This window comes from Carettochelys insculpta, chromosome 16, assembly GCF_033958435.1.
Source record: "Carettochelys insculpta isolate YL-2023 chromosome 16, ASM3395843v1, whole genome shotgun sequence".
Taxonomy (NCBI): domain Eukaryota; kingdom Metazoa; phylum Chordata; order Testudines; family Carettochelyidae; genus Carettochelys; species Carettochelys insculpta.
In genome coordinates, this window is record NC_134152.1 from 22862361 (window position 1) to 22886236 (window position 23876).

The 23876-nt window shown below is 41.0% G+C and overlaps 1 protein-coding gene across 1 annotated transcript in view; it reads left to right on the top strand.

The window, feature by feature from the left end:
• VWA3A (von Willebrand factor A domain containing 3A) overlaps positions 1–22140 on the top strand; it is a 62535-nt gene extending 40395 nt beyond the window's left edge. The window contains exons 18-32 of the mRNA XM_075010499.1: positions 2–197; positions 1128–1198; positions 4141–4293; positions 5012–5102; positions 5827–5937; positions 6470–6567; positions 6723–6875; positions 7541–7649; positions 9958–10102; positions 11258–11402; positions 12154–12305; positions 17576–17702; positions 18364–18461; positions 19741–19802; positions 21353–22140. Coding sequence (XP_074866600.1) covers positions 2–197; positions 1128–1198; positions 4141–4293; positions 5012–5102; positions 5827–5937; positions 6470–6567; positions 6723–6875; positions 7541–7649; positions 9958–10102; positions 11258–11402; positions 12154–12305; positions 17576–17702; positions 18364–18461; positions 19741–19802; positions 21353–21372 — 1731 coding nt within the window. The 3' untranslated portion in view covers positions 21373–22140. The remainder of the gene's footprint in view (position 1; positions 198–1127; positions 1199–4140; positions 4294–5011; positions 5103–5826; positions 5938–6469; positions 6568–6722; positions 6876–7540; positions 7650–9957; positions 10103–11257; positions 11403–12153; positions 12306–17575; positions 17703–18363; positions 18462–19740; positions 19803–21352) is intronic.
• Positions 22141–23876: the final 1736 nt, after the last annotated feature.

Below are 23876 nucleotides of genomic sequence, written 5' to 3' on the forward strand. Positions count from 1 at the left end.
GCATGCAATTAATGCTTATGTGGCAGATGTCTGTGGAGGTTGTGATTTGCAGCTTCATGTCTGTCTGTTCGATGTAAATGGTTTTGACTCCAGTGGCATTATTCCATCCCGCTATGCCAGTCCATATGAAACTGTCAACGCATTTAGAGAAATCGCACATGCTTCCAATGGAAGGTTTCATTGGTTTGGAAAAACAGGTATGTTCCATCTTAACACATGCCTCCTCTGATGGGCAAGTCTGTAATGCACTCTTGCATACACCCGTTTTCTGAAACAAATAGCTTCCCCTTTACATTGTGTTAAGATGTTATACTAGCATTGAAATAGACAGAGGGCTCTTCTGTTAAGGCCTTTAGAGCAGGGGCAGGTAATAATTTTTGATCGGGGGTCACTCCAAGTTTTTGTGAGTGATCAAGGGCCATAGTTTTCTATGGAGGGGATGTGGGGTATGGGACAGATGTTAGGTGCAGAAAGGGATCTCAGGTAAGGCTTTGGGGTGCAGGAGAGGGTGTAGGTACTGCAAGGGAGTGAAGGAGGGGGTTGTGATCTGGGGCAGGGAATTGGGGTGCAGAGTCGGGGAGGTGGTATGGGTGCAGGAAAGGATTTTGTCATGTGGGAGGAGATGCAGAATCTGTGAGGGAGTTGTGATCTAGGCAGAGGGTAAGGTGAGTGAAGAAGGTTTGGTTGGTGACCTGGGGCAGTAGGAGGTGATGATCTGGGACAGGGATTTAAGGTATGGGAGTGGGCGAGAGTGTGTCTCGCAGTTCTGGCAGGGTGGGCCAGGGCCCAGATTAAAAGACTTGGTGGGCTGGCTTCAGCCCATGGGTTGTACCTTGCTTTTGGGGTTACTGCAATAGAAAAGTGTAATGATGCAGGATATCCGTACTTTAGAATTTTAGAATCTAATTAGAAACTAATGTAATCATAATTCAACTCCTGATAGGCATTTCTAAAAGCAAGCATTTTCAAGTTTTTTAATTACTAATGAAGTGTGGGCCAGATTATGTCTAGCTCTTCTGAGGAACACACCTTATTGTTCTTTTTCTCTTAATTTTATGTGCTCTGCAAGTTGCAATATGTTTTCTTTAAAATAATTACCTACTGATAAGCACGTATTTTATTACCAGGGATTTATGAAAGTGATGATATCAGTATTATTGTGTCTGAAATAGAGAAAGCAGTCAACTATTCCCAAAAGGTATGTTTAAAAGTTTTTTTTTTAATTTTCTTCAGAAAATAACTACAGTATTTGCTCAGTTGACGATTTTCAGGCTGTCAGCTACAAAATCAAACAATTTAGAAGATTGTGCATGATTTAAGATAATATAAAGTAATGTTTTAAAGTAAAAATAGGGTTCTACTCTGGAAAGCAACTATAAAAAATGGCCTGGCGGTGTCCCATGTTTGTGTTTCAATGATTCCATATCAAATATGATGTGTTTATAAGTAAAAGGATGCTCTTTTTTTTACCAATTCTATAAACCTAGCCTGGGCTTTGAATCAAACTGTTTGGTTCTTGCATATCACCCCTAATAAACATGCTAAATTGTGCTCTCAGTTATTTCTGAGCAACCCAAATGGCAGTAATAAATATAGCTGTGAGCATAATCTGACCTGTGAAATCTATTTCTGATGAAGATAAACAAAATGGTTGTCACTCTTCTGTGCAGTCCAACTTTGGCTGTGTCTACACGTGCCATTTCTTCCAGAAGTGGCATGGTAATGAGCCATCTGGAAGATGCTAATGAGGAGCGGATGTAAATTTTCTGCACCTCATTAGCACATGGGCATGTGATTTGGAGTATAGAAGAAGCTCTCCCAGACTCTAAAATACATGTGCGGATGCAAGTCCCGTGGGGATCTTCCAGAAGGGGATCTTCTGTCAGGTCATTATTTCTCTATGGCTGCATCTACACTGCAGTGATCTTTCCAAAGAAGATTTTTCCAGATCCCTTCTGAAAAAAACTTCTTTTGAAAGGTGCGTCCACATACAATAAAGCAGATTAAAAAAGCAATATGCTTGCGATAGAGAGCATCCACACAGAATGGACAAAGGATCGAAAACTCTGGCTCCATGAGGACTGCTCTTCTGAAAAAAGAGTTTGTGGAGCGGCTACACACGCTTTCTTTCAAAAGAAGCTTTTAAAAGAAGGTGCTCTTCCTGATCCAGGAGTGGAAGAGGGCTTCCAAAAGAAGAGTTACATTCTTTCCATTTCAGATTGAAAGAATGCATTTGTGTGTAAACACTCTGCAAGTTTTTTCAAAAAAAGGGCCAGATTTTCCAAAAGAACTTGCTAGTGTAGAAGCAGCCTGTGTGTGTTTCACTCCCAGCCTGTCTTGTCCATGTAGATTGTAAACTCTTTGCGGAAGGGACTAGCTCTTACTTGTCAGATTCTTCTGTAATGCAAGTAAAAAAATTGATTCTTTGTGCACAGGCTGATTTAGCATTGCCATCAGTTTTACATGTAAACTATGCTGCACAATGTGGAATAATTCATATATATAACAAAAATGGACATTTGATTTGTCGTTAAATTATGTTCAACATAATGTCAGGCTTTTGATTTGCTCATTTCTCCTGAAAAGGTTGTTCTGACTAATGCTAAAATTAGGCACCTTGAAGCAGATGTTCAGAAATTTACCCGCTCATCTTCTACCCCCTTATGGAAAATCTGTCCCCTCATCTAAGCAAAGGTGTAACAAAACTTGCTCAGATAGAATTTACCATCCATTTTATGCTTATAATTAACACGTTATATAAAACATTTCTGAGTTTTTCCACCATTTTTCCTAAAGAGTAATTGCTCATTTCATAATGAATATTCTGTTTACAATTTGTTTCTTTCATATCTGTTGAGTAAACTTACAGAACCAAAGAGAAGATAAATGCATACCAATGTATTTTACATGTTCAGTTTCAGATACATATCTAATAAACTAGGTGATGTTGTGTGGACAGTTTTCTGCAATATCTTTGTGAGATTTTACTGTATTAAATTTCCGTATAATTGTGGACCACCAGTGTTATTTAATTCCCTAGAGGAGGGTGGCCACAGCCTTCCAGGAAGTAAGAATGGGTGGGTGCAGTAGGCATATTAACTCCAGTTGTAACACTCCAGAGAGGCAGCACCCAGGTCTCCCACCAAGGGATATGATATCTGAGAAGCTGAGAAGTCTAGATAGGTGCCTTGCTGGACATGGAAGGGAAATACAGAAAGCTGCCCCAAACTGTCACAGACATAATATAGTTAATCGGGTTATATCTGATATGAAATTTTTAATACAGGAAAGATCCCAAGAAAGGTATATTGTGTTCAGAGGTCTTTGTTTCTCAAGCAAAAGCAGAGGAAAGGAGATTCCATTGACAAAACAGTCACCAGGACTTACGATACTGTGTTATTTGTTGCTTATTTTTTTTAAATTAACCACTTAGTGTTCACACAGCTAATTTCTGCAAAATGCTTTGGCTATGTATACACTAGCATTCCTTTTTCGAAAGAGGTATGCAAATGAAGGAAATAAAAATGCAAATGAGGCACATATTTACATATCTAGTGCCTCATTTGCATATTCTTCTTTCAAAAGAGCATCTTCTGGAAGAAGAAAAGCAGTGCAAACGCAGCTCTTGCAAAAGTACACCCCATCTTCAAAAGAACCCTTCTTCCTGAAAAAAATAGGAAGAACGGTTCTTTCAAAGATGGGGTTTACTTTCAAAAGAGCCACCTCTACACTGCTTTTCTTCCTTCAAAAGAAGCTGTTTTGGAAGTAGAATATGCAGATGAGGTGCCAGATATGTAAATCTGTGCCTTATTTCAACTTCCTTCATTTGCATTCCTCTTTCGAAAGAGGAATGCTAGTGTAGATGCAGCCTGTTAGCTTTATCCCCCCTCCCACTCATTACTATTTGTTACACCCAATCTGTTAGTGCATTGTTTAAATCAGATTGTATACTCTTTAGGCCAGGGATTTTCTTTGTGTGTTTGTGCAGTACATAGCACAGCAGGTCTCTAGTCCTGAGTGGGACAGATAGATGTTTCTGTATTACAAATATTAAATAGTAAGGTGGCTGTTTAAAATGTTTGTTTAATTTGCCTGCAAAGGAACTGTTATACATAGGAACAATATGAATTTTCTTTTCAGTGTGCCTTGCTGGTGGAATCCTTAAAGCAGCATTCAGGAACTCAGTTGGTTAATCAGTTAGAAGAAGACTTAAAGATGATGTTGAAAAAAGAGACAACTAGAGCACAGAAATTGCTGCCTCCTAAACCTACAGCTCTCACTCTGGCTAGAATGGTTTTGGTTTCATTTATTACTCATATTTTAAAGATGAAATCTGCTGTAGTCAGCGATAGTACACAGGAGATAAGATGTTATCCTTTGGAAGAGAAAAGTGTTTAAGATTGAAATTTCAGGAAATATCTTTTTGGTAAAATATTATAATACTCAGTAATCATATAGCACTTTACATTGAGTGCTGTATGAACATTATCAGTAAGTAATCCTCTTAACAACCATGTGAGATAGGGGTAGTGATCAATAGAATAGAATATAATAGAGGCAGAGTGTTACTAGAGATCACTCTTGTAATGCAATCTCCTGCACAAAAATATATATAAACATAGCAAATATAAATCTGTGTTGCTCCTGTTATGTTTTTTTAAAGTTATTTTTGAGTAGCCAGTCTAGTGATTGTTTAATGATCCCATCATCAGATAGTTTGGGTGTTGTGCTGTTCACAGTATATTTGGTGGTATAGCAATATCTAAGCGTACTGTTGAAGCCCGTAGGAGTTCACTCAGAAAATACAGCACAGTGAATTAATTGGGATGAGATCCTCCTGCAAGTTACCCAGTGCTAAAACTAATCAGCAATTTAGTCACTGGCACCAGACTAAAAGAGGCAAAAAAGAAGACAGAAAGTCATCTCTAATGTATTGAGTGTGATAATTCTTTAACAAGATACAATCAAAAGCAAATTTTTTAGAAGATTCACACCTTATTTATGATTTTAGAACATTAAAGACAATCATGAGGGGGAGAAACATGCTGCCTTAAAAACTCTGATATGGCGTCCAACTAGTGCCAAAGCAGAAATCCCACCACGTATGTATAGATAAAGTTCATAATTTTATATCTAAAGCCACTGGAATAGCTATAGTAGAGCAAGCATATTTATCTTCACATACACTTTCTAGAGCCTGTCTTTCTAGAACGTTCCTAGAATACATGTCTTAGACAGCTTTCACTATTAGGAAACATGACAGTTGTTCTAAAAGTAAAGCTATTTCCGTTTAGAAAATCAGAATTGATTTGCTTATAAATTCATATTCCATCATCTTGAAGGTTCAACCAGTGAGTAGAAATGTGTATGGTTTGTTGCCTTCCCAATGATTATAGTATTAATGTGTCAACTCAGATACATAAATATGTTCATTTTACCTGTTTGTTAGTGTCTAAGCTTGGTGGGTCCCAACTTGTATGTGAAAAGCATGAACATAAGTGGTGTCCCTATCGTGTTTGTCATGAGCTAGGAATGGATGACAGGGGATGCATCACTTGATGATGATCTGTTCTGTTCATTCCTTCTGGGGCATTGGCCACTGTCAGAATACAGGATATTGGGCTAGATGGGCCTTTGATCTGAGCCAGAATGACTGTATGTTGTTATGAATTAATAACATTAGACCATTTTTATCTACATATAAAATCTTGTATGTATTTCAATCTATGACAATGCAAAATTGTGAAATGAGTAGTACAGTGGAGTGACATTTCAAAAGCAAACATGATCATCCTATCTGAAACAATACTCACTTTTATATTGTAGCTCAGGCAATAAAAGAATGGCCTCAGTCTTCAGGGAAGAAGAAACATAAATCAAGAAAACAGCCACAGATCTCTCTCTCGGTATCTTATATTGACAAAGGAAAAAATGTGGGTACGTGCTCTCAGTATATGACAGCTAAACATTGTCTTTTTACTTACAAAATTGTTTAGATATTAATTCACTAAACACCAGCAAGCTTTTTAGACCGAGGAAGAGTGAAGTTCATAGGGGAAATGTGTGGAAAGTGGTTTGTCAGATGGCAAACTATACAACCAGAGATTTATTTTATACTTCATAGATTTTCTGCATGATTTTGGCCTAACCAATTATATTTATCTAATTTCAGTATATGAACATTGAATGCAAAGGCATTTACCCACCTTTGAAATCATCTGGTCAAAGATATTATAAGTCAGTAGTATTATAAATGCAGTATAAGCCTGTGTGGAAAAGTTTGAATCAGAATGCTCCACAGCAAATAAAAGTTTAAAAAGGAAGTGACATTTTTATATGCTGAGTGTTTTTAAAGAATCTTAGGCACATATATTTCCAAATGCCAAATACAGAACAGATCCCATTGACTTCAGCATGGCCGTGATTTTACCCAGCATATCTATTTTCATTTTTTTTCTGCTCTTTCTAGGTGCAGTTTACAGAAAGTATCCAACAAATAAGAATGTAAGGGGGCTTGTTCCTTTTGTTGCGCTCCCAAAGGAAGAGGAAGTATGTTCCACCAAAGAGGTATTCAGTTATTTATGTTACCATCTTTATAAAGTCACATGAGAACAATTAACATTGAAGATTAATATTTGTGACTTAGATAAATACTGTTTTGTATGTGATTTGATGTCATATCTAGTTAAGTTAACAGAGTCTTCAATTTTCTCTCTTAAAAGTGGTTGAACAAGTACAGTATAAAAAAGTTGAAGTTAGAGTTGCCCAGAATGATGTTTGGTCCCAACTGTGTTCACCAGAAGAAAATGGTGGCGTCTTTGCACAAGAAAGTGTCAGCAAAATACTGTGCCATCTTCCCCAGTGTAGAAATCAATGTAAGTTGCTGCAGATATCATGAGCCCTTGGGTTATGGCTGGATATCATAACATGATTTTGTGTATTATTTTAAAATTATTGTGGGCAATATGCAGTATACCTGTATGAATATATGCATGCACTTAATATCCATAGGCTATTTCTAGATTAAGATCTCTTCTGCCCATGCAATCTGAAAGAAAATAAAGTAAAGAACCAAATCTATCTGTTCTTACTCAGATGGATTGCCCACTAAAATCAGTAAGAGCTGTGTGCAAGTAGAAACTGGTAGATTTGATTCAGGCTGAAAACATTTCCGTGCAATTAGTCAAAGTGTAGGCAATTCAGTAAACTAAGGAAAACAGCAATTTACCTTTAGGTACTGATCAGTGGTCTGTCACCTAGCAAATGGGACACCAGAAAAATACAAGAAATAAATGTAGCCCATTAAATTCTATCATATGTACCCTCAGTCGACCAGAGTCAGGCGTTCCTAATTTGATTAAATCTACACAGGCAAAGGTGTAGTATAGGAGCTCACCTAGATCACTGCCTTAAGCCATTATCATGGGTGTTATACAAGGTAAAATTCATGTCCCTGAGCAGCCATACAAATTGACAAGACATCATGGTATATGTCTGCTGAAATAAGACATTCTTTTACAAATGGTATAAATTGTTCTAGGGGATTGTGAAACACTTACAGTTTCAGTCTAAAGAGCTAGAAGACTATGTCGAACAAATGGAAAGGGTGTTACGCTGCTACATACGAAGAATACAGTGGCTTCTCTCTGGTAGGCTTTACCTTTGGGATAGGGATGAAGTTATTATCCATGGTTGTGGAAATGTAATCCAGGCATAATTAAAATACTTACTCATGCTTGCTCCTTCTACTGGCATAAAATTTGGAAAGAATTATAAACATTAGATCTGAAGAAGGTGCTAGTATCTAATGTTCCATTAATGTTTAACTGCCTTGTTCCAACCTTCATACAGTATTGTACCCCAGAATCTAAACTTTCGTTTCTTAAAATTAATATTTATGGTAGAGTCCCCAGGGCTGCAAATAAAGTCTTGAAACCTGAGCTGAAGTAGTGTGTACACTGCAATGAGAAATCCAAAGCTTACTTGTGCCTTCTGACTTGGACTTGCCAGGGGGTCAGGCTTCAGGACTGTTCCATTATAGTGTAGGCTTCCAGACTTTGGACGGAACCTGAGCAAATTTGGCATGCAGTATTCTCTCAGGAGTCTGCAGAGAGCTTGAAACAATAGCTATGAGTGGCAGGAACTGACCCTGTCAATCTCAATAAGGTATTAACCCTAAAAACCAAAGATTTTGAGGTAATCTAGGTAACTTTGGAGAATTTTCAAATCCACCTTTAAACAGAAAGCTGTTCTGAACCTTAATTACAGCATTGTTGGTGCGACACTATGATAGGTAAAATGGCAACTCTAAATATTTCTCTGCGGATCATTTTAACAACAGCATCTCTTTAATGTGCTTATCCCACAAGTCCACATGGCCTGTCATGTCCTCCTCAAGTGCCAGAACTCTGTATTGTCCTTATCTAACTGCCAAAATCTCAAGCTTTCCATCTGACTTCTAGAATACAATTGTCAGCTGCGTCCCCCCGCACCAAAGTCAATGTTGAATATCTGAGGGTAGTGTCAAACATACTAAATTTACTGTTAAAAATCACACAAGGCTACTGTGCTGCTTGTGCTAGTAATGTTTATTTTTTAAAAATCCCAAAAAAAAAAAAAAAAGTCACAGTACAATTTCCAGTCTGCCACCCCAGAGTGCAGCAGAATCCAGGGACCTTGCAGCTAAATTTGGATCGTGCTTGCTATGGAGTACAAGGAGCCTTGCTTATACATTTTTTAGTGTTTGTGAAGAGTACTAGTTGATATTCCTGGTAGCAGAACATATACTGTCCCCAGCAATGCAAGCTTCCCCCAGTGCACCATTGCTCCTCCTGACATGGAGGTCCCGTTCTAAGAATGGTTCAGTATCCATAATGATTAACTCTTTGGCTGTGTCTAGACTAGCCCCCAACTTCAAAGGGGGCGTGGTAATTAGGGTGTTGGGAGATGCATATGCAGCACTTCATTATGCTAAATCTCCCCCACGTCAGCTTTGAAGTGTGAAACTTTGAAGTGCCGGCTTGCATGTAGCCGCGGGTCAGCCTCGGGTACTTCCAAGTGCCCGTGCTACTTCAAAGTCCCTTTACTCCTCAGAGTCTCAGGCCAGCCATACCACACTGCATCTCCACTCTCCAGACCTGAGTCACCTGAAGAAAAGCATGTGCATCTTTTTCCTGGGAGAAGCTTTTGTTATGCCCAATGCAGATTCAGGACAGCTGATAAGAAGGTAGCACATATCACCTCTTCAGGTACCCTGAAATCTGTATGGGGTATAATAAATCCAACCTTCTGCCACAAAACCCCACAACCAGGGATTCAGCAGCATCGCAGCAGTGGCTGAGTCCACTGGCCTAATATAGCCACTGTCCTGAATGTTCCCTTAGAAGCTGTGTTACCTACATATGCTAAACAATCTGTTGCATCTTGTATTTAGCTGTGATATGCTGAGGGTTGTCTACACTGCAGTTAGAAACTGTTGGCTAGCCTGAGCCCATTGACGTGGGCTTGTGGACTCAGGCTAAGGGCTGTTTAACTGAGGCATAAATGTTCTCATTCAGTCTGCAGCCTGAGTTCTAGGATGCTCCATAAATGGTGAGAACGCAGTGCAAATGTCTGAACAGCAATTAAATATCCCCATAGCCTGAGCTGCACAAGCCAGGGTCAGCTGGCATGGGCGACCTGCAGATTTTTACATTTAGTGTAGACATACAGAGATGCCTTTCCCAGACCTGAATAAGAATTCCGTGTGACTCAAAAGCCTGTCTCTTTCACCAACAGAAATTCAGCCAATACAAAATATACCTCATCCACTTTCTCTTTCTAGTATCCTGGGCCCAATGCAATTACAGCCAAGCTATGAACACAGGAAAAGTGAACTGATAAGATCAGTTGAAAGGTATATTTATAAAATGAGTTCATGAACTGTTACTGTACTCTAAATCTCACTTTATGGATTAGGAAGCCGGCGATTATTTGGTATCATTTTGGAGAAAAAAGTGTGCATCTTGATTGATACATCTGGTTCCATGGATCCTTATTTGCAACAGATCATGAAAGAGCTTACATCTCTCATCTGGGAACAACTAAGAAAGAATAATGCTAGGTACGTGTGAAAAGCTGATGATCGAAAGCTGTACACTGCTAAATAGCTAATTAAATGGTATTGAAACACAATAGGAGCACTTATTAGGAACTAGTACAGTATGCATGTTTATATTTTAAACTAGTAAGTACCTGAAATCTTACATCTTTTTCAAGGACATCCTCGATTATTTGAATCTTTTTTGTTTTATCTGAACTGACCTTTTATCCAAAATAGTTTTGTCCCCTGGGATCTGTTGTTTATAAATATAATTTAATCAAAAACCTTGATAAGACAACCTTTATTAAAAATCACCCATTCACATAATAGACCTTGAACTGGTCCTAGATACAAGCACATACATTGGCATTGCTTTTTAAAATGGTGCTAACCTGAAGAGCGAACCTGCAGCTTAGAATAGACTTGGACAGTCCAGTCAGTTTGCAGTCTTCCAGGGGGCACCATTTGAATAAGTCCTGTGAGCTATTCTCTGATGGGGGGGGAAAAAAAACCCCACAACAAGGGATTCAGAAGAAAGAGAATGGAGTGCCCACCAAGAAACTCAGTGAAAAGCATGTGCCTGCGAAGTCCAGCTCAATAGAGCTGTTCAAATGCTAGCTATCATCAGCTGAGAAACCCTGGAGATCTGTAGGCAAGTGGGATGTCAGGCATTGGGGACTGAAGGTAATGGTAATGTATAAGAACTATTAGACAGAATGAACTTCCCATTTCTTATTATTTGTTTGCATTATAGTAGCAGCTAGAGACCCCAAGTGAGCTCAGGGCCGCACTGTTCTGGGCACTTTCCAAACACTCTTAAGAGATGATACCTGCCCTAACATGCTTATAAGCTAAGGAGAAAAGGAAGTAAACGGATCTGATAAAGGAAAAAATTATAACATAAATACTTTTTATAGGTGAGGCATAAAACGGTTTAATTAATTTACTCAAGGTCACATAGTGAGTATGTGGTGGAGCTAAGAATTGAACCCAGGCTGTATCAATCCTAGTCCAGTGCCTTTCCCACAAGAGTATTATTCCTCCGAAACTTAACCTGACTATAGAAAATAAAACAAATTATAGATGCAAATACTTGATAATATATTAATAATAACATATATTAGGATGCTTATATTGGCATTGTCAGTTCTAACAGAATCACATGTTTCTTGCCAGGTTTAACCTTCTGAGATTTGCTGAAGATATAGATACTTGGCAAGAGTGTCTTGTAGAGGCTACAGATGAAACATGCCATGATGCTGTACAATGGGTGTCAAAATTTCAAGCTCATGGTAATACGTGCATCCTTAAGGCTTTGCAGGTTAGTTGACTGTATATCATATTACGGCAAAGTAATGTGTATTATGTTGATACAAACGTTCTACATAAACATATTATTTTCCAGCAGTAATATCAATTAAGTGATATTTTGGCTCAAAACTCTTGAAGAATGTGTAATGTATTGAACAGATCCTGGATCAAGCCACAACATCTGTATCCAATCCTCCCAAAGTTCAGAGGTGTTTGAAACCATCATTATTATCAGAGTCAGCAAAACTCTAAAATGTTTCATACTTTTTAATTAATACAGTTATCCACTAAACCTCTGAACGTTCAACCAAGTTTTGGAAAAGATAACATGCCAATATCTAGCTCTTCAAGGTGTGAGCTGTCAAGTCATAATACTCTGATTTTTAGAGGCTGAATCACAGCAAGTCTAACTGAAGTCCATGGGGGACCCACTAGCCCAGCTGAAGTCAGCAGCTTTCAAAAGCAGGGCCCAACTGATGCACTTACCTAGTCTAATTCACTGATACCATGTCTAAATATTATCTTGCCCTGTGTTTATTGTCGTATGTTGCAAACCTTCTACAATGTAGAAAAAAGTTACCTCCTTCATAAACAGTAACTAAGATTATTTTCATAGCCAAGGTAGTAATTTTTATTCCATGAATTTTGAAATTTGTGTGTAATTACCTAATTAAACAGGATTTAGAAAACATTACAATAAAGAAGTGAAACTGCTGTTTAAGTGGTACACCAATGTTTACATTAATTTTCTGCTTTTTCAGAAAGCTTTCTGTTTTCAAGATGTGGAGGCATTGTATATTCTGACTGATGGAAAGCCAGACACCAGCTGCAGTCTTATTCTAAAAGAAGTTGAAAAGATTAGAAAGAAGCTAACTATTAAAATCCACACCATTTCTTTTAACTGTTCAGACAGGTATATATTACTTTACAGAAGAGTATACAATTCATTCAAATTACTAGTTTAAGATATTGTCATTGTACTATTTCCAATGGTAGTACAAGATCATAAGTAAAAACCTTAGGGTAGACAGTTAAAAACCAAGGCAGAAACTCTTAATAGGTTATGAGTTCTAAACAATGTTCCCTCTAATCTTTTCCACCATATGTGGATTTTTTCTGTCCCTATGCAGAATAAATGCATTTATGTGCACTGAGGCATGTGCACCAAAAGAAACACCAACTTAGCTGAGGGCACTCAGCTAATAAGTTGGGCAGCATTGGAATCTCTCCTGAGTGGCCACACAAGCACGCAGCTTACAGAGAACAGTGGTTCTAAACTTAGATTTCACCAGCCAACTGCAAACTCCTCAGACCCTTTAACAGTTTTAAATGCAGTCACAGACAGAGCTTGTGTACTTCAGTTTGTCTTGCCAAGGTGAAGACAGCTCTGTGATAGCTGGCACTTCACAGTAAACTAAGTAATCTTCAGGTTAGTCCTGACCCCAAGGGAGTAGTCTACCCAGATCAATTTCACTTTAGGTCAGAGGCTGGCAATGTTTGTAATTAGTTTTATAGTAAGCTATATGAAGATTTATTAGATAGCAAAAGGAGGCTGAACAGTTATTTATAAGTGAACGCAAGCAAGCAGACTCACAAATGAGTTACAGTCTTAGGTTTCAGAAAGTAATACAAGACTTCTATAATCAGTAAGCTCTGTTTGTCCTTCAGCACTAACATAAACTGAGCAGCTAAGGATCTCTTGCTTTATGCCTAGAAAACCCCACAAGTCCAAGCAGCACAGAGATCTCTAGTTCTTTTTGTTTGGGGTTTTTGTACCCCTCTTTACTGATTTGCTGGCTCAACTAACGGGATGAGAGCAGAACAGTAAACAGTCTTTAGACACTACCTACTGTGATAAGACAGAAGCTACCCGAGAAATGATAGGCGGGTTAATGGAAGAATTCTTTTCGTTGTCCTAATGCTGTTGACTCTTGAGTTTAGCTTGGTTGAACTATGTCACATAGAGGTATGGATTTATCACACTCCTGAGTAACACAGAGTAAGTCCACTTAATATTTTAGCATAGACCAGTCTATAATTAGTGTCTGTCTTCTTTATAATGATTCATACTCACAAAGGAATCTCTCATATATTACACAATAATATGGAACAAAGATATTTGCAGGCAAGATTGCTGCATGGAGCAACTGAAGTGTTCAATAGGGTCCAACCACTAAACTCTTTTATAATTCTAATATCTATTTTATCAATATTAACCCATAGCTGAGACAGACAGATTCCAGTTTTGCATCTCTTAGGCTGTCTCCAGACTAACCCCCTTTTTCAAAGGGGGCATGGTAATGAGCCTGAGCAGAGAATATGAATGAAGTGCTACAATGAATATGTAGCACCTCATTAAGCTAATTCTCCCCGCGGCAACTTCAAAGTTGTAAACTTCAAAGCGCTGGCATGCCATGCAGGTGCCATGGGGAGAATTAGCCTAATGAGGTACTGCGTGTTCATCTGAGTCACTATAGGGGATCGTCTGCATACTTGGCTCAATCTAATTCTTGACCTTCCCCCCCACCCCTCCACTCTCTGATTTGCTCACCTTGATTATCTTTTTCTGATTTGTCCTCCTTGCTTACTGTTTTTGGTTCTCTGCACCTTAAATATTGAGTCTGTTCTGGTCTGGCTATGGTCTGAAGAAGTGGGTCTGTCCCACGAAAGCTCACCTAATAAACTATTTTGCTAGTCTTTAAAGTGCTACTTGACTGCTTTTTGTTTTCATTGGACCACTTCATTAGTATTCTCTGCTCAGGGTGTTTACTATGTCCCCTTTGAAGAAGGGGGCTAGTGTAGACACAGCCATAGTGTCCTTTTGAGAAATGGAGACCAGAGCATTAGCTAGTTCCTGGCCTGCCAGAATCAGTTTTATTTCAAACTCTGGAAGTGGAACATCCTGTTGTTGACTTCAAACATACCTTGATTTACGGAGGCTGTGTCTGCACTACAAATAAAGTCAAATTTATTAAAGTTGAATTTTTGATGCTAGATTTTATAGAGCTGAACATGTCCAGAAAGTTGACATAGTGAGTTATATTGCCTTCGCTAGGTTTGATGTTGTCAGCATTGCATTGTGGGTACCTATCTCACGGGGCTGACAGCCCTGTTGCATTCTGGGTTTTTGTGCCAGTGTGTTATGGGGAAAAAATGTGCTGCAAGTGGTTATGGATGTGTGATGTCATCATCCCAGAGTGCACTGCCCTCACTCTCCCCTGCTGTTGAAAACAAATGTCCAAAGGAATTTTTGCTTCATTTTTCCAAAGCCTGCCCTTGACTTATGCCACTATGTGGAGTGCAACCCAGTGATGGTAGGTGCCATCAGAGTATGCTATTTCTGGGGCAATCCACCTGGGGTGAGCAGGACTTGGTAGCTTCAAGGACTGATACAGTTGAGCTTCAATTCAGGACAGTAGGATAGCAAAGTTGAGGAAACTGCAAACCATAACGCACGAAAGCCAGTTCCCTCAGGCAGAGCCTGCCCTTAACTCACGCTGCTATCTGGAGTGCAACCCTGTAATGATAGTCACCATGAGGTAGGATAGCAAAGTTTAGGAAAGTGCAGACCATAACAACTAAAGCCAGCTCCCTCAGGCAGGGGAAGAGCCTGCAGCTCCCCATGCTCATGAATGGGAAAGAAGACAATTTGTGGTGCCCTGAAAGGATCTTTTGCTTCCCACTTCACTACACAGACATCCAACATGGGGTATAGAGCTTGTCAGAAGCTACTTGGGAGATCATGGAGCATCCCAGTCACTTGGCATCTGTTCACCCCACTCAAGGATTATTTTGCCTGCGAATAGCAGGAATTCCCTTGCCTCTTCTGGTAAAGATGCACTAGCTCAACTGCCTGTATGGGAGAGGAAGGATGACAGAGGCCCCTATGCTCCATTATTTCATAGGAAATCATCCCCTAAGATGCACGCTTTGGGAAGGAGGTGTGGCCCTGAAGGTAGAATGTGGGAAACCTTCCTTAACCAAATAACCTATTGAGGTGACTTTTTCAAAGAGACAGAAGACAACTCTCTTTAGAAAATATCGAATGCAGAAGAGGGCAGAGGCAGATATCCTGGGCAGTGTTTATGAACAGCCGGACAGAAGGGCAATCAGCAAAGCACAGACAAATGCAATGCAAATCAGGGGTGCTTTGAAAAATAGTTTTATGAATAATCAGACAGATGCATGAATCTGCTGCATTTAACTATTGTGACATCCCATCCGTCACTGATATGTGCTTGACCTTTCTGAAAGGACCTCCAACTGCAGCATACCCCATGTTAACTAATAAATGACACTGTGATTTTTACAACCGTGTTTTTTTATTTAGGGGTTGAGGGTTAAGGGGTGGGGAAAAGAAATGGAATCCTGCCACCATGCCAAGGGGAATGTGAGCGTTTTGCAGTGTGGAGACATCCTGGACTTGGACCACAAGGTTGTCCTTGTCCTCCCACGCTTCCCCCCTCACCTTCTGGTGAGGAGGAACATGGTAAGGAGGCTGTATGATTGAGCATTCTGTAGAGGAGGCTTATCTGCAGTTCCATCAGGGACAGCTTTAAAATGTAAAGTGCAGAAAACAACTTTCTCGGCGTCTCCTCATAAATCTCATGCAGCTGCATGGTTTTGTGAAGAGTGGCTCTGGGAACCCATGGCCAGATGCAGTCACTCTGGAGGTATGCTCCTGAGGTGTGCTAGTCACCCTGGCCAGAAGGAAAATGAATTCAAATTCCCCAGCTTCCTGGTAACTACTTCCTGCACACCTAAGCCGCATCTACACTAGCCCCTTCCTTTTGGAAGGGGCATGGTAATGAGCGAGGTTGGAAGATGCTTATGAGGTGCTGCCATGAATATACAGTGCCTCGTTAGCATAATAATGGCCATGGCAATTTGAAAGTGCCACTTTCAAATCACATGCCACCCGTGTTGACAGGGGCCTTTCAAAAGGACCCCCCAGTCTTTGAAAGCCCCTTATTCCTATTTGGCTTTAGGAATAAGGGGCTTTCACAGACTGGTGAGTCCTTTCGAAAGGCCCCGTCTACATGGGCAACGCTCCTCAATTTGTGTAAATTGTCATTGCACCTTTGACTTGATGGGAGATTTGACAGTTTACATTAGTGGAGGATCTGGCCCTAGAGATAGAGGTCTGAAATGATTTGCAGTAACAATAAAATAAGTTACTTTTCATACCTGTGATTTTCTACAAAATGTAAATCTGCACATTTCTGCCTACAAGTCTGAGTTCCAGTGCTTATTGCTTTGCTGTCCCCTAACAGGTGCTTAAGAGTAACTTGCCTCCGGAGTCTATGATCACTAAGGGTGCGTCTACACTAGCCGGCTACTTCGAAGTAGCTGGCACAATGTCAAAATAGCACGCGTTGCGTCTACATGCACCGTGTGCTATTTCGACGTTGAAATCGACGTTAGGTGGTGAGATGTCAAAATCGCTATTCCCATCCGAAGATGAGAATAGCGCCCTACTTCGACGTTGAACGTGGAAGTAGGGCGTGTGTAGACAATCCGCGTCCTGCTACTTCGAAGTAGAGGGGTCCTCCATGGCGGCCATCAGCTGAGGGGTTGAGAGACGCTCTGTCCAGCCCCTGCGGGGCTCTACGATCACCATGTGCAGCAGCGTTTAGCCCAGGGCTTCTGGCTGCTGCTGCTGCAGCTGGGGGTCCAAGCTGCATGCACAGGGTCTGCAACCAGTTGTCGGCTCTGTGGATCTTGTGCTGTGCAGGGCAAGTGTGTCTGGGAGGGGTCCTTTAAGGGAGCGGCTTGGGGCTTTGCCGGCCCCTTATTTTGACAGAGAGCGTTTGTGTGTGTGGACACTCTGCATTTGCTTCCGGGGCGGCTCCTTTCGATGTTCCCCATCGCTACTTCGACGTTGAACATCGATGGCACCAGCCCTGGAGGACGTGGTAGGCGGTACGCATCGAAGTAGCCTATTTGGATGTCCTTACTTCAAAATAGGCTACTTCGACGTAGTGTGCTAGTGTAGGCGTAGCCTTAGTGTGTTATATTTTTTATACATTACCCATAGCTGGCAAAGACTACAGAAATTGTCTAGATATTTGTAATTTTACTCCTCTCACTGCATGATTAGAAATAAAAGAGCCCTTGACAGTAAGTCTCTATTAATGTTGAAGAGCAATCATTACAGGTATTTTACTTCTTCATTGTCAACAGAAGAGCTAATGAGTTTCTGAGGAACCTGGCCTCTCAGACGGGAGGCCGCTACCATCGCTGTGTTGGAGATGTGGATGGACAGTTAGCAGCACACAGAATGTTGACAGAAGGGTTTGATGATGAAGAGGTATGTTCAGTAGTTATTTGGATTGGTTTTTGTGCAATCTATATTTTCCTCCATATCTAAAGTACCTTTTTAAAAAATAAAAGACTTCCAAGGGATCTCAAGCTAAAATGTTTAAGATCCTAACAACAACATTTAATGTCTGGCTAGTCCTATTTCCCAGCCAGACTTAGGAGGTGAATGAAGCCAGAGAAGGATTGTAATATGCAGAATTTAGAAATCAGAGCAAATCAAAGCCCTGGATCTAAATACCCCCTGAGTTTTATCAAAGCCCATCTCTTCTGCTCACAACTGCATATTTATGTTTCATCATGTGTATTTATGTGTTATGTCTTAGATTTAGATTATAAAATATTTGGGACAGGGATTGTCATTCACTATGTTTGTGTGATGCTTAGTATACTAGAGCTTCAACCTGGGTGAGGCCTTCAGGCACTATTGCATTAGACATGTTTAAAAAAAATAAAAATGAGATACATCTCAAATATAATTTGGATTTAAACACCCTCTGTTGTATTATCATAAATAAAAGAGCTTGTCTGACTCTGGTGAGTGTGGTAAAGTGCAGAAGTTTCTGTTCAATTATTTACATTTGTTTACTAACCTAAGATTTGTAAGCAATTGTTGTAGATTATAGCAACAATGTTTTAATTTTATTTTGTAGGATCCAGCTTTTCCTTTCTTCGAAGGAGATGATTTAAAGAAACTTGCTCAAGAAGTAGCAAAAGCGAGACACTTTTTAATGCAAGCAAAATCCTTTAGGTGTGTATCTGTACAGGATCTTTCAATGAATTCTGCTTTTCTTTCATAAAGGGAGCCAAGGAAAATGTCACATGGTTAAAGAATGTCTGGCTACCACTTACTACTGCTTACAAAAGAATCAGTTTATTTCCTCTATATTTGTCTCTTGCACTCATGGCATTATTTTTAATTATGGGGAAAGGACATACAGGCAAGACTGCCTCCTGTAGAGGTTTTGTTCATGTTCTTATACTGCAGCCAGTCACCAGTATCTGAACATGTTCCAGAAATGCAATGAGCTGTGACTCGTATCTCTGTCACCTGTGTCTCCCTTTTCCTAAGTGAAAAAGTCCGTGAGGTTGTTTTTCTCTTTATGCACCTCTATCTTTTTCTCTACCAAACCAATGAAGTACTTAGAATCACTTTTCTCTTTGAAGAAGATAGGAACTACCTGATGTGAGCTTCCTGTTCCCTGTTGCTCTTCAGTCTCCTTCGGCTGGATTTCAGAATGTGAAGCATCAGTCCTACTTCAATCTGCTATTATAGTACCTGTTCCTCTGTTTCACTCTTGTGACTTCTCTGGCCTTCCACCTTCTTCTGCGTAGAAGTTCTTTCATTTACAGCTTCTCTTTTGGCATCTTTCAGCATCTACTGGCTGTCCAGCATTTCTCATTTCCTCACACTGTCAGGGTCCCACAGGATTCAGTCCTGGCCCTTCCTTACTTCTCTCTCTGTTCTTTATCCTCATGGTTTAAGTTACCATCACTACAGCAGTGACTCTCGGACAATTTCTCTCTCTATCTCTTCCCTTTCTGGATTTCCTGCCAGCGTTACAAGCTCTTATCACAAAGATATGGCACATATGGAGATACATACAATACTTTAAAGATTAAACCTAACAAACTTGCATACTTTTACAAATAACCTTGCCATGCTTTGAAAAATACATTTTAAAAGCCCTATTCTTGTACCTAGCAAGAGCACAATAAACCAATTTTAACAAGTATAGGTAAATTCTAGTGGATATTTACATCCCTACAATGACATCCTGATGTCACGTAGTGCCATGGCCAGTGCTTATTAACGTAAACCCTGGCACCTCTTGTTTCAGCAATTTGTAGCCCTGGCACCTCTAGGCTTCCTGTATAACTCTGATTTTAAAAAAATTGCTTGAGACCCAGAAGCTTTTCATTACAAAGTAAGCAATGGCCAAATCTAATAGGAGAGACTACATAACTACATGAGTTCCTTTAGGAAAAGTGCTATAATAAGTTTACATTCTCTTTTTCCTTTCAAATAGATTGCTACTAGAAAAATGGAATTTGGACCAAAAGAACAATTCTTTTAAAAAGGAATCCTCAGGTAACCAGCACAAAGAAGTAATTGATTGTGTATTGTTATAAGGGTTTTTCCAACTTTGAAGAGAGTCATTGCTTAATGTAAACAACAATTTATTCCAGCTATTTTAGTGCTTAATTCAGTTAGTTTAACAACAGCACCTAATAAATACAGGTACAAAGAAGTTCACAGGTTGTAATGTGTTTTGCCAGGATGAAAAGTACTACGTAGGCATATGCTTTTATTAATGAAAGCTCCATGCTTCAGAAAGAATGATTAGCAAAGCTCTTTTGGTGGCATAGTGCCCGCTATTATGTGTTTTTGCTGAAATTAAAATTTATTAGAGATTCTAGTACATGTGTCAGGTATAAAAACTTCGACTAATACAGCACTGTGTGCTTGGGTATCATCACATCCAAGTATAGGAGGGTAACAATAATTAGATTCCAAGGTGAAAAATGAAAGTGCTGTTTACCAAAAATTAAAATGAACCATAGATGCACTGTTTAAGTATGTACTAACTTAGCTGCTTCAATGCAGCTCTTCCCTGCTTCATTTAATATGCTATATCCATAGACGTACATTGAACAAGGAAGCCCTTCTTCACTTGTTGTGAGTTCAGTGAGGCTACGCATGTTGAATATTATGTGCTATCTCTGTACTTGGTTTGTGCATCTGTTTAGGTGCTTTACTAGGTCAGGCTGTGAAAGAGGGCGAAGACTCCGCCAGTTGGACCCTGCAGACTGGGTAGTAAATCAGACCCAGAATTCTGGATGTTAAAGTGTAACCGGTTAATCAGTTAGCCTCATCCTCCATGGATGAGGCTTATCTGCTACAATTAACCAATATGGACTGGAACAGACTCCCTCCAGGACCGGCGCAGGTGGTAGTACTCTGGCTGGGCCAAAGGAGTCCCACCCACTATGGCCCTGGAAGGGGCAAGGTGGCTGGGGAGGTCCTCCCCACCACAGACCGGGTCTGTTCTGACCCAACTGGAGCTCCCTTACCCACAGCACACCTGGGGCTGCCACAGATGGGGGCTGCTCTGGAGCACCCTTGACCCATGGCAGCTCAATGGGCAGGGATGTTCCAGTCTGACCAGAGCAGCCCCTGTCCATGGCATGGGGGCCATTTCAGCCCAGCTGGGCTGGAGCAGCCTCCCCCGTTGCACCCACCCACCCACACACACCCACCCACACACACACACACACACACACACCCACCCACACACACACACACACACACACACACACACACACACACACACACACACCCCCCTGTTTAACTGGTTAACCATTTAAAACTAGCATTTAACCAGCTAACCAATTAAATGGGATTTAACATCCCTACCCAGAATGCGCATAAAGTTCAATGTCTGTAAGCATAGGAAAATGTTTTGATAATAAGCATTTTGAAGATTGAGTCAAATTTACAATGTAATTAATAGATAAAAAAGGAATACAACTGCTTCTCCTGAGATTCAGAAATTTTTTATCATATATTATTGTCATAAGAATTGCTTCAATTAATGGACACTGCATGTTGAGCCTCTTTTTTATATATATTTTTAACAGACTCAAGATATTGTCCGTGACGGATAAAAGAGATGGACTATCATCCTGAAAATTATTGCTAGCATCTTTGTATAGTGATGTCAACAAACATCTATTTCCACCAAAAAGATATATACATAAATCCTAGAGTTGAAGAGAATGTATTTGCCAAAAAGATTTTGCAAATAATAGTTTTCACTTCTTGGTCTACATTTTTTCTTTGCTGCCATCAGAAGTAGAAAGGAAAGACTATTCTAGAAATCAGACACACAAACAACTAATACTCTTTTATGCGTCTAATGTCCAGCTGAATTCACTGGGGTCCAACTCAATTTTCAACGAAAATCAGGGGAGAGACTGCCTTTGTTGGTAGTTTGTTCTGATTTCTTTGGTAACAGCATGTTCAATTCCAAAGAGAGTTAACATGTATTCACAGGAGTCTTATTCAAGGACAGTAGGTCCATCAGTGGCTTTTACCCAGGATGGGCAGGGATGGTGCCCCTAGCTTCTGTTAGCCAGAAGCTGGCACAGGGTGACAGGAGGGATCATTTGATGATTCCCTCTTTTCTTCATTCCCTCTGAAGCACCTAGCACTAGCCATTTTTGGAAGACAAATACTGGGCTAGATGGACCTTTGGTCTGACCCAGTATGGCCATTCTGATGATGTTGTATAGAACTCAGATGTATCTGCCCCCTGCTGTAACCCAGGAGACCTCACTCCATTTCCATAGCTGAGATAGAGCCCAGGAGTCCTGACAGTGTCTGTCTCTCTCTTTCCACAAAATTAGTAATAAAGTAAGAATACGCATTAAAATTTTAAGCCTAACCATCGTCCTTTAAGTGCTTCCCACAAGATGCCAGAATATGTAGATAGTAGAGCTGAGTGGGTCAAATATTTATTCAATTTTCTTTCTTTTACATAGAAATTAGATAAGTGCTCCTTATCACATAGTTGTCAAGTTATCTGCCAAAAAACTAGAGATTAAGTGCCTTGTAGCTTCTGGAAAAAGCTAATAGGAGAAGTGGGGAAGGAATCAATCCCAGCTCTTCTAAATCTGTTCCCTCCTCCCTATGCCCTCATTCTGCCTCCCCATCATGGCGTACACAGGTTGCCCTCTGTCTGAAATCTGAAATGGTGCCCCTGAACATTGGTGTACAGAAGAAAACTCATTCCAATCAAGAGTGGAAAAAATTAGAGGGAACACTGGCATCTAGGATTAAATAAATCTTGGCCCCACTGATGAAGTCATTGGGAAGTTTGCCATAGCCTTTTGAGCCATAATATCCTCCCAAATGTTTAGCAGACATAATATTAAGTAGAAATGGGCCAGAGATGTAAAGTCCATATACAATCTGAATTTTTCCAAAGCCCATGTATATTTACATCCCAGGTCTTGTTTCAGCCCACCTCAGATATTAATTATGAGTGTATATGTCTGGGAAAAGTAATGTAGGACAGATGTACAAGATGGGGTACTCCTATAGCTGCATCTACACTAGCACGGTCTTGCAAAAAATACATCGAAAACCGGGAGCTTGCAGCCCACTCTTCAGAAGGAAGAGTTCTCAATCATGCTGGCCAGCTGGTGCACAGAGACTCCCTAGCTGGTGGCAGCAGGAATCTATGATCTCTGTGTCTGGCAGTCATTAGAGCTGCACAGACCCAGAAACCCAGTGGCAGAAGCTGAGCACATGCTAGCAGAAAGGACAGTACGAGCCCCACACAGCAGGCCCTCTCGGCCGTGTCCGGAGGTCAGACCCAGCAGATGGCCAGCAGCCAGCTCCGCAGGGTCCCCCCTCAGAGCCCTCACAGGGCTTGCAGGAGCTTGGCCAGCCATCGAAGAAACTGGTGGCATTGTGGACAGACCTGGAGCTGCGAGACTTCCTAGGACTGTGGCAGGAGGAGGAGTCCTAGGGGAGATGAGCAGCAAGTGCCACAACGCAGCCACCTTCTCCCGGCTTGCAAAAGGACTGGCCACCTGGGAGCACCCTGCCCATACCCCTGACCAGGTGGGGAGCAAGGTCAAGGAGCTGTGGCAGGTCTATGCCCAGGCCCAGGACTCCGCCGGCTGCTCAGGTACAGGTCTCATATCCTGCCCCTACTACAGGGAGCTCCTCAGCCTTCTGGGGCCCAGCAACAGCTCCCTGCCCACTGTCCCGGACACCGAGGCAAACGAGATGCGCCCTGGGGACGAGGAGGAGTTGGGACCTGAGGAACGCCCAATGCACCCAGAGCTGGAACTGGCCACCAAAGTCTCCAGCGAGGAGGGGCATCATTATAGACCTCCCAGCCCAGTTGTTGAACTGGGCAACAGCTAGCAGGAAATTGCTGGACTTCAGTGAGGGACCCTGGCTCGCAGAGTGGGGGTGCCACAGCTGCCAGCAGGCCACCCACACACAAAGCAAACCCAGGCCAGACACAGATCAGCTGGCCAGGGTTCCCAGCACACTGCAACAGCTGCCACTGACACTCAGCACCCACCCCTGTGGACAGCACCACAAGCTGCACACATGGGGAGGGAGGGAGTGGGGCTGGACCACAGC